The sequence below is a fragment of the Brachyistius frenatus genome, unplaced genomic scaffold (genome assembly GCF_029030835.1).
Source record: "Brachyistius frenatus isolate BFR_SWC_R1_liver_20210118 unplaced genomic scaffold, ASM2903083v1 Contig_174, whole genome shotgun sequence".
NCBI lineage: Eukaryota > Metazoa > Chordata > Actinopteri > Embiotocidae > Brachyistius > Brachyistius frenatus.
Genome location: NW_027210773.1, coordinates 500,176 through 514,925, shown reverse-complemented (window position 1 = coordinate 514,925; position 14,750 = coordinate 500,176). Strand labels below are relative to the sequence as shown.

The 14,750-nt window shown below is 40.6% G+C and overlaps 1 protein-coding gene across 1 annotated transcript in view; it reads right to left on the bottom strand.

Moving 5' to 3' along the window:
• Positions 1-147: 147 nt before the first annotated feature.
• oprl1 (opiate receptor-like 1) overlaps positions 148-14,750 on the bottom strand; it is a 65,700-nt gene continuing 51,097 nt past the window's right edge. The window contains exon 6 of the mRNA XM_069717389.1: positions 148-3,829. Within this exon, the coding sequence (XP_069573490.1) occupies positions 3,282-3,829 (548 nt within the window). The 3' untranslated portion in view covers positions 148-3,281. The remainder of the gene's footprint in view (positions 3,830-14,750) is intronic.

Here is a 14,750-nt window from a genome sequence, read left to right as displayed (position 1 = left end):
GTGACATTATGTGACTGATAAATAAGAAGCAAAATTTCCATTTGGGTTAATTTCTTACAGTTTGGAGGATGGAAGCAAGAACTTTTATAAATATTTCTGAACGAGACACTCTTAAAGAAAGAAAATTTGCTTTTATTTTGATTAAAAAATAAATAAAAAAAACCTCGTTAAATTTCCAAGCTCTAACAATAAAAACTGATTTTTTTTTTTTTTTTTACTTCTTAGATTAAAGTATGAATCGCAAAATTATCCAAAAAAATTTTTTTTATGAAATGTCACCACAAATTACCATAAACAAAAGAGGAACTACATTAAAATGAGATAAAAATCATCCCTGTTAGAGTTTCCAGTTACATTCTGGAATATTTGCATTAAAATTGTTTTCCCTTTCTAGTGAGTCAAAATGTCAACTTTGTGGACCAAAAACTTCCCACTGACAAACTGTATCTGGTCCAATGTCGTCAGTATTAGTTCTGAAACGGTCCAGGATGATGAGAATATGTTATGCGACTTCTGTTTCAGGGCTGATTTCCACTTTAAGACACTAAGAAGAGAGAGAGCCCCTTTGTCCCTTGGAGGGGGGCCAAGCTATTGTGACCCCTTCCTCCTGCTTTGCCACTGTGGTGCTGGGAGTCAAAATGCCTCCGCTGGTAACACCCCGACCCAACCCCCGCCCAATGAAAACGTTCCACCTTAACATATCTTACACCTAGAGTTCACCAGCGACACTCCCAAACCCAACCTGAACCCCTCCAACAGCTTCAAAATCCACAAACCTGACAGCAGCTACAGATCTGGAAAAAAAAACCCAGCACATATGTGGCATCATAAAAACATCTGTGATTATAATACCTCTGTGACTTTTCAAAATCTATACGTACCACGATGGGTATCAGTGAAATTAGATCATGAGCTCCAAGCCTGCTTGTGGTGTTTGAAGAAGGATGTTAGGTGGCATTGTCTTCCCACCCAACTGTTTATCCAGTGGTATCTAATGTTCTTTTCCTTTTAGGCTTGTCATTACAAAAGTGGGTATTAAGTTTATTAGCATAAGTAAAGCTGAGTTTCAGTGGCACTGACTCTAAACATGTATCAAAATGAATCCTTGTACATTTGTTTTGGTGAAAATGTGGTCGGTCCTGTTCAATGGTTGGCTAGTTGCCTGTTAAGTCCCTAACAGATCATCAGGGCCGGATATTAAGAACAAGTTTGGAATAACAACTATCAACACATTTCTAAGACCTAAATCTCTCTTGTTTGAGTGTTGCAATTCCACTTTCGTTAAAGTTGTATTTGGATTTTCCGAGGTGCAATCAACAAGTTCGAAGGTTGTTCCTGTTGCAACATAAGCTGGAAAACTCACTCACGAAATGGATTGTTTCCCTCCTGCTCTGTAACACTCTATGAACTTTTAGATCCTACCTTCAACAAATTTCACTCTTTTGGTTTCTGAGTTGAACTCAACAACATGAACAGAATCAAAAGCAACATTCGATGAGAGTCCGAGTCAGTAAGCCGAATCAGAACTGATAAAAACTCCACTGATCATTCATAGCATTCATGAAGGTCAAGAATTCGTTTTTCTCTTTTCAGGAGCGTGTATCAATGTCAGCCATCCTGTTGGCAGATTGGGTGGCAATGAATATTTCTTTATATCAACTTTTTAAACATATCCAATTTACAAATTGTCCTCAAAAGTTTTATTAGGACAACTACAGATGTGTTTTACACACCGTGTGGTTAGCATGTTTATGAAGATTGGTTTTCAATGTTTATCCCAGTTAAGAAGTGAAATCCTTGAACACTTTTCTCTGCGAAATGATGAGTTTCACCCTTGTTGTTCGATTTTGTACTTTGGTACTTGTATTTTTTTTTTACCAGGTCACGTTAAGGTTGTTTTCAGCAAACATCAATTCTTCTAGCTGCAAATTTGAAATGGACACATCAACCCTTGGATGGAGGCGAATTGACATTTCATAAATGGACCCACCATAAACAGCACAATCAGTCGCCGTCATTCATTTTGTGTAAGAAAAAAAAATGTGTATACACCTTGTGGCCAAACGTGACTTCTGTTTGTTCAGGTTTTGCTGTCCTTTAAATTTTAACACCCACCCACCACCCGTCTGATTTCCCACCCCAAATACTTCCCAGCACCCCACAGGTCATTGTAGAAAGTTTTCAGAAATCACTGAAACTGTTAAGAAACTTGTTTCAGGACAGGATTTCTTAGGCTTATTTTGTTTCAGAAATGCTGCTCCAATGAGAAATAACATTCATGTGACCCACACTGGGTCCATAGACACATTTTCAGGAATATTGTTCCTTCCTGCACGTTGTTCTTTTCCTTATTCAAGCTATTGTTTGCAGATATTATATCCAACTTCCTGTCTACAACTCATATTATATTATACTTTGTGTACCCATTTAGAGCCCATTTTGGTGAATCCATGACAATAAAAGCCCCGTATTGAGATGAGTACAGGACACTGGTCTTTTTAACCACCACTTCTGAAACATCAAGTGATAAAGATACATTAAAATGTAGTAAAAGTGTTTGTTGTCCATTTCACACTTTGATGACGCTTTACTCATTCCATGGTCCTTATCACCAGAAAGCCACAATCCGAGCTTCGAATGCTTTTCATATTGTTCTGAGCACCAATGTAGTCGTTTCACAGATTTGGTATCAGAAGCTCCGCCTGCTGTTTGTACACTTACTCCAAATGTCTCGGCTCATGCCGTCTCATACCCAAGTAAAGAACCTGGCAGCTTTCTAGACATGCAGCAACTGGGTACCAGCCTCAGTTCGCAAGATCCAGTTTCTGTTCATGAGGCTCTTCGTATTTTTGGAGCTGAACTAGAAGTCAAATAGTCCTTATTTACCGTTTTTCACCGGATAGTTGAATCCTTTCGGCAAAAATTATTGGTGCTGTTCCAAAATATTTCATCACTTTGTCTCATCTGGAGTCGTAGTCCGTCTGTAGGGCTGTGGGTGGAGCTACCAACACCAGCATCTTCAACCCAGATAGCCACGACCACCATTCCGGCTATCTAATGTCGTAGCACCCATACAAATATATTTAAATCCGTTTCCTTTCGACCCCCTCCTCCTCATCTGCCTCCCCCCCGCCCCAGGCCAGCCTCCTAGTTGGGGGGCGGGAGGGTTCGTGCCGCTAGAGAGCAGTAATCTGTGTCAATTCTGTATTGGAGTTCCCCTTTCCATGGTTCTCCTCCCGCTCTTTGGGGTCCACCCCCACCAAGGGGAGCTCCACGCCTAGTCACGCCGGATTGGGCGTCCCTCTCCCGGGCCCCCCGTCATCTCCGGCCTTGCAGCTGTAGGCCGCCGCCACCTCCCTGGCGATGCTCCTCATCCTGCCCGACTGCTGGGTGTCGAGGCGGAACGGAGACGGGTGGCAGAACTCTCGGAAGCAGCGCTTGAAGTTTTCGTCCAGGAAGGCGTAGAGGACGGGGTTCAAGCTGCTGTTGACGTAGCCCAGTGCGATGCAGAAGTGCATCAGGACCAGCGTGGACAAGCTGCTCAGGTTGAAGCCCAGCGACTGAGCCAGAACCATGATCTGGATGGGGGTCCAGCAGACGACGAAGGCCGCCACCACCACCAGGACCATGCGGGTGATGCGCCGCAGGTTGCGGTCCTTTTCCTTGGAGCCGGACAGGATGCGAACGCTGCGCAGGCGCTTCACCATGAGACTGTAGCAGATGCTGATGATAGCAACCGGGATGAGGAAGGAGAAGAGGAAGACACAGGTGCCAAAGATAGGATACCCGTGACTCCTTGGTTCAGGCAATGACACAATGCACTCAACACCTACGTGTGAAAAAGAGGAATAGAAGAAGAGACGTGAAATAAGGAATATCAAACTTGTAGTTAGAAAAAAAAAGAGGGAAAAAGGGTTCGGGTGCATCCCAGGACGGCACTACAGTCGGTACAGGTTGTGTTTAGCATGAGTTGGTTTGAATTGGAAGGAAAGGTGCTCGTCTTGCTTCAGTGAGGGTGAAACTTAAGTGGATCATGATTTAAGACTTTGGCTGTGTTTCTGTTTTTGATTGGATTTTCCATCAAGTTGAACACGGCAGCTTTTGAGTTGTTCTTTTGATTCACGGAAAAAACGAACTAATGTCAGTTTACTCACGAGAAGTGTATCTCCAAAAATAAACCTTTATTTACTCTTTTTGCAATCAAACGGGATAAAAGCCGCTTCGTATTACGGGGAACAATGTGTGTAATATCTGAATAATAATGTGTTTGTTGAAAAATGCAAATGTGGATTATGTAGGGGATATTAATAAGAGGAGACAAGCGGATAGCACTGAGGCGTCTTTGGGAGGGCGTGATGATGGCGCTACAATGGAGACGAAGAACAAATGGATAAATGAACAGTGACAGGAGAGTCCGTTTTTAACAAGAAGGCCGGTTTAATCAGCTTAAACATGAAACAGTGTGCAGCTAAAGAAAGAGGTGGATGGGTGGGGAGAAGGAAGACAGGAAGATAAATGTGTCTGAAGCTTTAAGGAGGTCAGTAGATGCAGGTACAATGGAAAGGAAGAAACAGAACGATGGCTGCAGAGTTATAGAAGCTGGTGGGCTGCTTCAAATATTCACGGCAAACATTTTGATATGTTATTGCAGGGAAAGTACAGGTGTATTAACGGTGGCTCAGTTCCATTAACTGAGACCCCCCCATGGTGGAATGCAGCCATCATTAACGCACCTGTGCTTTCCCTAAAAGACACCTGCATTTTAAACCTCATCTCACTTCTCCTGATGAGACTGAATAAATTCTCCTCACTTGTCCAGATGGAACTCAGATGTTGGAAGAAAAACCTTTTACTGGGAAAAAAAAAAAAACCCCGCTGAGGCAATGGATCAGAAAGTGAAGAGGAAAACTGAGAAGTAGTTCCGACCCAGCGATCTGATTGGTCAACTGCACATTTGGAACCTGCTCAAATCGGCATGACATCACTAGAAATGTCACTGATTGTTTTCCAGTTGTTAGTCGTACCCCATGTGTTGCCATGGAAATGGGATCACGCTAACAAAAGGTTTTGTATTTTGAGAGCGAATTGCTCCACAATATGAATATATTTTGATTACATATTTTATCTAGATGGTAACTTGTTGAATAATCACAATATTATTGCTTCAGTGAGGAACCTCTTCAACCTGAATTAATACCAAGATATTGGCTGGTTAATTTTTCAGAGTCATTCTGCAAAGTCACTATTAAGAGATTGTAATTGTTTTTTTTTTTCATTTGAACATGTCTTTCCAATTTTCATTTCGATTGAAATTTAACAATCAAACTTTTGCATGGCTTTCGAAAAGTTTTGGTATGAAGTATTGAACTTCCCATAGCAGCAGTTTAACACTTATTTTGCGTGGTCAGTCTGTTGAATTGACAACACGCTCTGAGTTTTGCAGAGCACAGATATGGATGAAAGGAAGGAGGAGAAATCTCCTGGAAATGCACATTTTTTGATCAATAATAAAAAAATTTAAAAAAAACACACAAATGGTCCGAACAATGACAGGTTACATTTTGGAGGAAATATGCTGCTTCTGGGATTTCTGCCATTAGTGAGATTTCATGTTTTAGTCATAACCCCAAGGACGGATACGTTTACAAATTCAATTCAATTTTTTTTTAATCCTGAGGCTGTTTACAAGGACGAGAAATCAGTCTGACTTAGAATTTTAAGCAATATCGATGATGCCTGTAAGTAAAAGAGGAAGCTGGAGAACACTTCAGCTCGTTACTCTTTCAGTGCCTTCTAGTTGCTCTGATTATAATAAGTGTCCTGCACTTTTAATGAATTACCAAAATGTTCCAATTCCCCCCGAGAGCACTGCTTCAAATACATTGCCTGTTTTCCGATGTATTTAACAAAAAGGAAAACCACAAGGTTTCTACTTCAAAACCTTTTATCTCTGAAAGAGTCCTCTTAGCTGGAATAGTTTCCGGCATCGTGAAATATTAAGTAATCAATCCAGTGTTCTTTTTATGTCATTTTTCCTCAACCAAGCAAGTAACTTTTCATACTTATGATGTTGCGTCTCTGCTTATAAAGAGACATTAATGCAGTGTTTTAGTTATGAGATAAATGCTTAATATTTGGAAAATACACACTGCAAAAATGAACTGCATTAGCATTCGAGGTGAAGCAGGATCAAACAAATAGGAACAGGAAGTGTTTAAAGAAACAGGTGATCTATTGTGTTTGGTGGATGCTTTTATCTGCTGCATCTCGCGTGTTGGGTGTCCTCCGGTAAAAAATGGAAGCTTTGGTCCCGGCTCGGTTCCTGCCAACGCGCCGGCCTTTGACCAAAGACTGTAGAAGTCGGTGTGAAAGGACAGGAATGCTGATAACATGCTTGGCGGGGCCGTGAAGGTTGTGTGTTGTATTAAAAAATGCCGTGGACGGATCTGGACCTGAAGGTAAACAACACTCAACAAAGGGATTAAAGGTGATGTTCCCTTTTAGGGTAATAATCCCTCTTCACGCAGGGTCAGAGGTCAAATGGAACGGCAAACATAGGCGCAGTTTCTGAGGTTTCATATGTAAAGGAATGCGTGTTGAAACGAAAAAACCCGAGAAAAACCAAGCGTGCCGATGCTTCTCTTCATCCGTCTCTCTTCTCTCTGGATCGCCGCTCATCTATTTATTTTTCAGTCAGTGCCGACATTTCTTGACAGCGAACCGTCCGGATGCTTCAATTTATACCCTGCGATTTGCTCCTCCAGAGACGGCTCAGCTTGTCAGGACATGTATGTATTACATCCACCGCAGCATTCAGGCCTCAGACACCACGAGCTGCTGCATCGCAGAGTGTTTACGGACACACGTTAACATTCGGACGCCCAAATCCATGATGTGTGAATACATGTTTCAAGGCACTCGGAGATCTTCTGACCACCAAAATCTGTATTACAACACCAAAATACTTAAGTACTAAACGCACAGAAATATGTTGACGTGCACTTTCTAAGTATGTTGACAGAAGACTTTTAAATGCCGCATCTCTCAACTTTCCGACGTCCGATAGATGAGAAATCTCAGAGATTCGATTTTCTGCTGCTTCATTAGAGGTTTTTTTAGGCAGCGACGGATGCAAGAAAAAAGGTCAATCACTCCAAAGCTGTTAGCGGAAATAACGCAAAGACTACTCGGAAATATCTCTCATTTTAAAATGTCACTGGATGACTTTCTCTCCCCTCTGTTTCTGTACAAACCGCTGTTGTTGTATCTTGGTTTTTTTTAAACCATAAAGTGAAACAGTATTCACAATTAGCCAAAGATTAACCTCAATGCTTCAACTCAAATGAGGACGAGTCACCACTCTGAGAAATTTAGTGCATTTCTCAGCATTCCTTTTCTTAATTCTATACATTTTTGCAAATTCAATTCTACAGATTTGTATCTGCGGTCTCCAACATTGGAAAGTCCAACATGCTCGACCAAGCCGGACGCACCAGGAGTCAATCCCTTCCGATAGGCTTAATTTAACATGAACTCTTTTGATTAATAGTCAGTGTCGATTGACCAATTGGAAACCCATCTTGATGCCACCCATTGGTTTCTGTACTGTCATTATAAAGCCTCCAGTTTGGCCTTTTGGCTGTCGCTATCTTGTTTTTTTGGAGCCAGAAGTGACCATATTTGGACACAAACGGTGGATCTGGACACCAACACCCGCCCACCTACACCGGAAACCTGACTTCACCTCACAGATGTCAATCACACCAGGTACCCCTATGAACATACTTTAAGGTCTCCTATCTAATTATTTATGGAATTATTTTCATAAAGCCAACCAGAGAAAAAAGTGTGTTGACTTTCATGAAAGTTTTTTTTGAATGGGAGCCGGAGGTTTACTGAAGCCGGCCCCGAGTGGCCATCAGTGGTATCACACTTCAAGGCACTTCTGCATTGGCTTCACTTTTCAGACCCTGCGATTACCTCCACTTTACAGTCTATACTATCAACAGACAAGAAACTGTCACTTTTTATAAGTCAGTCATTCCTGAAAATGTCGCCAGTGACTAAGGAGAAAAAAATAACTTGAAAATGTTACTGTAAGCAACTAAAACACTCGGCTTAGGCTAAAGAAAGATTGAGAATATGATTATTAAATATAAACTAACATGTGACAGTTAAAGACAATCTAAGACACCAAGAGTTCTTCTAGAAAGACGGATCTCAAAGAGCATATTGTACATAAAAAATTAAAAACCTTAAGCCTCCAGACACGAAATTTAGCTTCAATACAGGAAGTTGGTCCTTAAACTTATTTCTTTTTGCTTTTTTTTTTTTTTATATTAATCTCTTTCTACTATCCGTTATTTTTGTTTTTCCTTTCTTCTTACTTTAAATCATCTCTTTACCATAGTTTGCTCATTAAGATCCACATTAGATGTTGCATTACAGCAGCTATTCTTCCAGGGGCCATTAACTCTTTCTCATATAAAAGGTTTTTGTGTTTCACATCTTTTCTTTTTCCTGAGATCTCTTCATACCTTTTTCTGTGTAGCTTTATTTCTTTCATATATAACCAGGAGTCTGTTCCTCATCCTTGTTTCCATTTCACACTTGATGATTCACCACCTCTGCCTTCGATCCTCTCATTTAACTTTTCTTTCTCCTCCATTGCGTTTTGCCGACCTCTTGTTTTTTCATTTTTTTCCTTTCAGCTTTGACCATTTCTTTTTTCCCATCGCTCTTCTCATCTATTTTCTTTCAGTTCCCTGATTCCCTCTCTTACTCGCTTTACCTCTGGTTCAAACCTATTTTGTTCATTTTGTTTAAACCTCTTACCATTTTTTTCTTTTTTTCACCTATAGATTTGCCTTTTGATCAAACTTTTTTGCCCTTTACCGTCTTTTTCCAGATATTCATGTTTTTTGTTTGTTTTTTTTTTTCTTCTCTTTTTCCACTTTGCAACTTAGTTTTTTTCATCTCCTCTTCTCACGTTTTCCAGTTTCTACTCTCTTGGTCATTCCTCAACTTCATATTCTTTTACTCTAGTTTTGTTATCTGAATTAAATAAATTGTTCGTGTGTTCTTCCCATTTCCTTTCTACAAGTTCCTTTTCATTTTCTTGCTTTCTCCTCTCTCTTATTGCTAATCTCCTCTGCACCTCCTTCTTTCATTTTCAATCAGAGCCCAACAGCATTCTCTCCGGCTTCCTTTTCCATCTCCCTTTCACCTTTGCTAACAGTTTCACTCATCGTTTCTTCCTTTTCTATCCCCTCCTGCCCGTAAAGCTTCCATTTCATTTTCTGCCGGAGGACCATCGCCATGATTGGATCCCGATGCCGTCCCACCTGAACACCTGGAAACTTTTTACTTTGGTTAAACTGAAGCTGAACACCACCTTCCACATTCAATATTTTGCCATCAACCCGGTTCTTCAAGCCTTTAATACACTCATAAGTCCACAACAGGATACTGCATGAGTATATATAAACAGTGTGTATATCCCTTTGTAAGTATTCATTTTCTTTGATTGTATCTGTACTTTGTAGTGGTGCAGCTTGATTACACTAAAACATTCTTAGCACGCTGACGTGCTAACAGTTGGTCAGAGGACAGGAACTGAAATGACAAAGATAAAATACTACAAAATAAAACGGAACACAGAATGCAAAGATGAACCGAGAGGCAGAAATGTGACAGAAGCTTTTCTTTTTTTGGGGGAAATAAAAAACTGCAGCCGCACTTCTGTTATAAGATCACAATATTCTCGCTGCCACATATGTGCAACATGGAGGCGGGAAACAAAAGAAGACAAGGAGATAAATATAGAAACAGCAGTGATTTATTAGCATTGGTGGAAGTGCTGTTCGAGCTCTATTGAGACAATCCTTCGTAAGCTAATGCTGCGAAGGAACGACCTTGACGTTCTGAAACCTGCAGATGTTCACCTATGTTAGCACGTCTGACTCACGGTGGTGACGAAATGTGTAAAGTATAAACGTAGTGTGGTTAAAAAGGCCTAATGTGAATTGAATACACCAATCACGTCACAAATTACACTTGTATGTATCACTGCTTTTACAATAACTAACTCATAAAAGATACAGAACCAACATAGATAATGAGGCAGATTTAATTATACAGTTACTGTAAGACAATCATATTAGCATAACTATTTGCCTTTATAATTGCTCATTTATTGAAGTTTACTTCCTGCTGTTTGGATGATGAAGAAATAACAGCGAGAATTCACAAAGGGTTGAACTTCAATGTGTCGTAATAAATCAGGACCGCAGTGATTCCATGAAGGTTTCTTCTTCCACTTCATTAAAGAAAACTCCATTTTAATGCGTTACTTTGCACGAGGGGTCGCTAACCTTTTTCCCTCTGAGAGTTAATTTGACTCAATGAAAGTGGGCCAACAGCTACCTGTGTTTTATATTCGTATTAACATTTGTTCACATTGCTGAGATCCACCCACAAAACAGGTGTTGATATTCAACATTCACATTTTACATTAAAACCCTCTAAAATTCAGCAGAGTTTTTCTCTTTTATGCATTTCCTTACAGTTTTAGTGTGTAAGATTCACACTATTACATTATATTATTGTAATTGTTCAGAGAAAAACTGACAGGGGAGGTTGTGATTTCTCAGCCAATTTCATTGCCAAACATAAAGTGTGCTTGTAAAAAAAAAAAAAAAAAAAAAAAAGGGAGTCGAGCTCAGCAGCTGTGTTTAGCTCCAGCTGAGCACCACCCGACATATGGTGTCTGTAACAAGTTATTTTTTGGTTGGTGGTCAAAAAACCGAAGACAAAGCTGGAAGCATGCAGCGTTCAATTCTCAAGGCAAAAATTGACAAAAAAAAGCTGCTTTTTTTGCTAGAACCACAGCCATTTTTTTTTTTACACCTTTGTTACCAGGCTATCTTCTAAGCCCCGCCCACTACCAACCAGTGGACAGTTTTACTTTGAACGGCACTAGGTTCATATGATTAAGGTTCTTAGTTACGTCAGTCAGGAACATTAAAATCAAGTGGCCACTCGGCCTCAGACTACAGAGCGGTATCCTCCTTCCTCGACTCCATGAAGGCCTTGATGTCACTCAGTAGGGAAAGAAGAAGGTTCAGTGTCTCAGCCGTGTTTAGCGTCTGATTTCAGGGTGGAGAAATCTCCAAAATCACAAGAGGATTCCTTCAGAAACAGATCGAAGCTCCTGTGTCACTTGGTCTTTACTCAAATGGAGCTGAAATTCTTAACAACAGGTGTCCCGACATGAGCCAATCCTTTAAACGCCGGGCGAAGCTCTGTCATAGCCAGAACTATGAGTTGTTAAAGCTTTTCCACCGGGATCATTTTGTAAATATCTCCTCTGCTTTAAATGAAAGTAAAGTCTAAAACTCCTCTTTTGCGGAACAGTCATCAAACAGTATCCGAACGGCGACAGCTGGGCCGTTGCACCGCTGGAGTCACCCGACTCATCACGCCGGATCCAAAACCATTTGCACCTGTCAGAGTTGTGTTGCAGCACCGCAGACACTCTCCTCGACACGGTACGAGCACCGAGGCGTACATCGACAGACGCAAACACACTTTCTGTCTTATTTGTAGGGTCTGTGACGAACGTTTCATCACCTCTTTTACAACCCTGTCATTGTTGGACGACTTTTGGTGCTTCATTGTGCACCATGAAGACTCTTTGTCGGTTTGGTAAATAGACTGTTGTCTTTTAAAAGTTGTTTTCAGCTCCTTTTTTTTGTTTGTATGTGATATATAATGCATTTACTTAATAAATGTGTAAAATTTTCATCAAATTCGATCCTTTTGACGCTGCTAATTGGTCTAAATCGGGGGTCTCCAAGCAATAGCTCACGAGCTACTGGTTGAATATGTGTGTGTTGAGTATCGGTTTGTTATTAGAGTTTTTTTCAGCTGGTTTGGGTGGAGCTCAGCTATGTGAATAAATGTTACCGTTTTCCTGAGAACTATTTGGACAAAATGAAAGTGAAAAGTGTCTTTTTTCAGAGGCAAAAAGGTTGAAGACTCTTGGTCTTAAATAGATGGAAGTAATCGTGATGAACACCCAATAACACCAGCTCTCAGCCTCTTCAGCCTTTTCCATTTCTAAAGCTTGTTTTCTACATGTCTGAATGCTAGTTTTAGGCAAACAAGCTGTCAACAGCCAAAGAAATCAGCAAAAACCTTCAGTTATGTTGTTTTAGCTACCAATGGTATATCTTTAGAAATGCAAATAAGATATTTCCTTATTTATCATTTTCAAATTGCAGTCAGTTGCACTTGTTGGCCCAAAATTATACTTGTATATGCATGTTGTTGCAGGAGAGGATGCAATGAAAGCGTGCTTCAAAGAAGAGATCTGCTGTATAACCAAGGACCAAAACAAATCATACTTTGCAGGTTTCTCTAAAACAGAACTGCTTTGAAGGAAAAGTTTTAGGTTGCACTCCAAAGAAAATGTAAGAAACTGTTTTTTTACAGTGTAACCGCTGTGTTGTTGACACAAATATGGTACCAGAAAAAACACGATGACACATTTAACGTTTTTTCTGAATGGATTAGTCAGCGCGTCTATTGGTGACAGCAGGGTGTCTCCTGATTACAGCTTCCTCTCCGCCACTGCGTCTTTGGGTGACGCTTTTGACCCCAATTACCGGCGAGCCGCTCGCCATGACTTTCCCTGCAGCTGTCGGGTTACGAAGTCGCTCTGACCCCTCTCGGTTCTGTTTGGAGGAGACGGGCAGAGAAAGGAGACGAGGAGAAGTGGAGTCGCGTGAACCCTGTTTTTTATGCCTGAATGCCAATTTGCTGCACAGCAAGCAGAGTCATAAGGACGACCAGAGGGAGAGGAAGCGACGGGAGGAAGAGGACAATGGGCAGACTGAAAACAAAATCAGACGGAAACAAGGGAAGAGACGATCAGGAAATGGAGGTGATGTTAATGCAATAAAGGTCAGAATCATGCGTGAATGTGACGACAATTAAATGAGAATGACCAAATTAGAGATACTGTCGTTAAGACAGAGAAAGAGGGAGGAGAGGGGAAACTCAGGGGAAAGTCAGGGGATGCAAACAAGGAGATGATGTGAAGGTGATAAGAAGAGAACAATTAGAAGAATGAGAATGAAATAACAAGGATGTAAATGAGAAACCCAGTATCACGGCATAGGGTGAAATAGACACGCCCGTCTGCTACAGCAAAACGTGAGAGCCACGCTTTGGCCTCTCTCAGCGTGACAGTTTCACGTTTTGTAAGCGTGAAACTAACGTATGCAAAACTAACGTGACATAGGATCATGTGACCAAGTACAAAGGACAACGATGTTCTCGAGTTGTTTTTAGTCTCCTAACCCGAACCATGTGTTTTTCCTAAAAGTATAATTTCCCTGTAAATCACAGGGCTGTATGCATCCAGTATAGGTTTAATTTTCGTTCACTCCAGGAAAACGTGGCTATTTCACGCTTTGCTGTGTAACCGGGTCGCAATGAGATGTAAAAGAAATGAGAATGAAATGAAGTAGATGAGAATGAAATCAGTGAGATGAGAATAAAAAGATACGATTTATTCAACAAGGTTGATACTAAAATGGAAATAAAAGAAACAATGAAATAAGACGATCGAGGAGATGCAAATGAAATTAATGAGATTAGATTGAAATCCAAAGGAGACGGGAATTAAATGAAAAGAAACAAAGTGAATAAGAAGAAGTCGAGGAGACAAAATATGGGAGGGAGAAAGTTGAGAAAACACAATAAATTAGAAAGCAAAGCAGACACAAGAGAGAAGAGAACTGAGATGTTGCTAAGCTGTAGAGTAGACTAATAAAAATGATTCTAGGATTAGACTGTAGCTGCAGGCTGAGACTGGATCAATATAACCACTAGACCTCCCCATTTCCCTGCTAGCGACAGCATTTTACTCGATTTAACTGCAAAACAGCCCCCGATAATAACTGAACTGTGTGTAGGCATGTGTCTGCAAAAGATTTGATGTTTTCCATTAACATAAATATTAAAAGGGAATCGATTAGTTTTTCTTTCTCTGTCTCCAACAGCTCTTTGAATAATTCTCAAAAACATTTGCACATCTTTATACCGAACAAAGATAACACAATAATAGAGTGTAAAAGCGCTAAACTGGGATTCAAGGATGGATTTAATAGGAAGTCGCCGACAGATCTGGGAAAGGCCAGAAGAGGCTCCCCGTCTGTAATCAGACAGAAGTGAAAACTTGGCAATGCAAACTTAAAACAAATAAAAATAAAGCAGCAAAATCAATTGTAAAATTGAGAGGCAGGCGGTGACGAGCAACATCGGAGTAACAAGCTCTCCGCTCGAGAAGCGGCAGAAGATATTTCTCTGGCTGTAACACCGGGAAGGAAAGCGTCAAAGGAAAGAGGTCTTCACGTGGAATGGGCTTCCCATGTGCAAAATACAGGTTTCCATTGTGCACAACATGCATACAGGGTCACATGTTATCATTTGGGTTTTTGCACGTGAAATTCACATGTTATTTTGGGTAAGGAAGCTAACAGCTACCAGAATATCAGTTTAAGTGTATGTTGCGGTATTTACAATATTTTTATTGACCTTTCTTTCTGTCAAACAACACAAAGGGCGGCTTAGGTGTGCTTATGTCCAGGAATACGGAAAAAGAACATGTATTGCCAAGGAAACGGGATAATATAATGATATAATAAACACGGACTGAAGGATAAGTAGCTCAAATAACACCA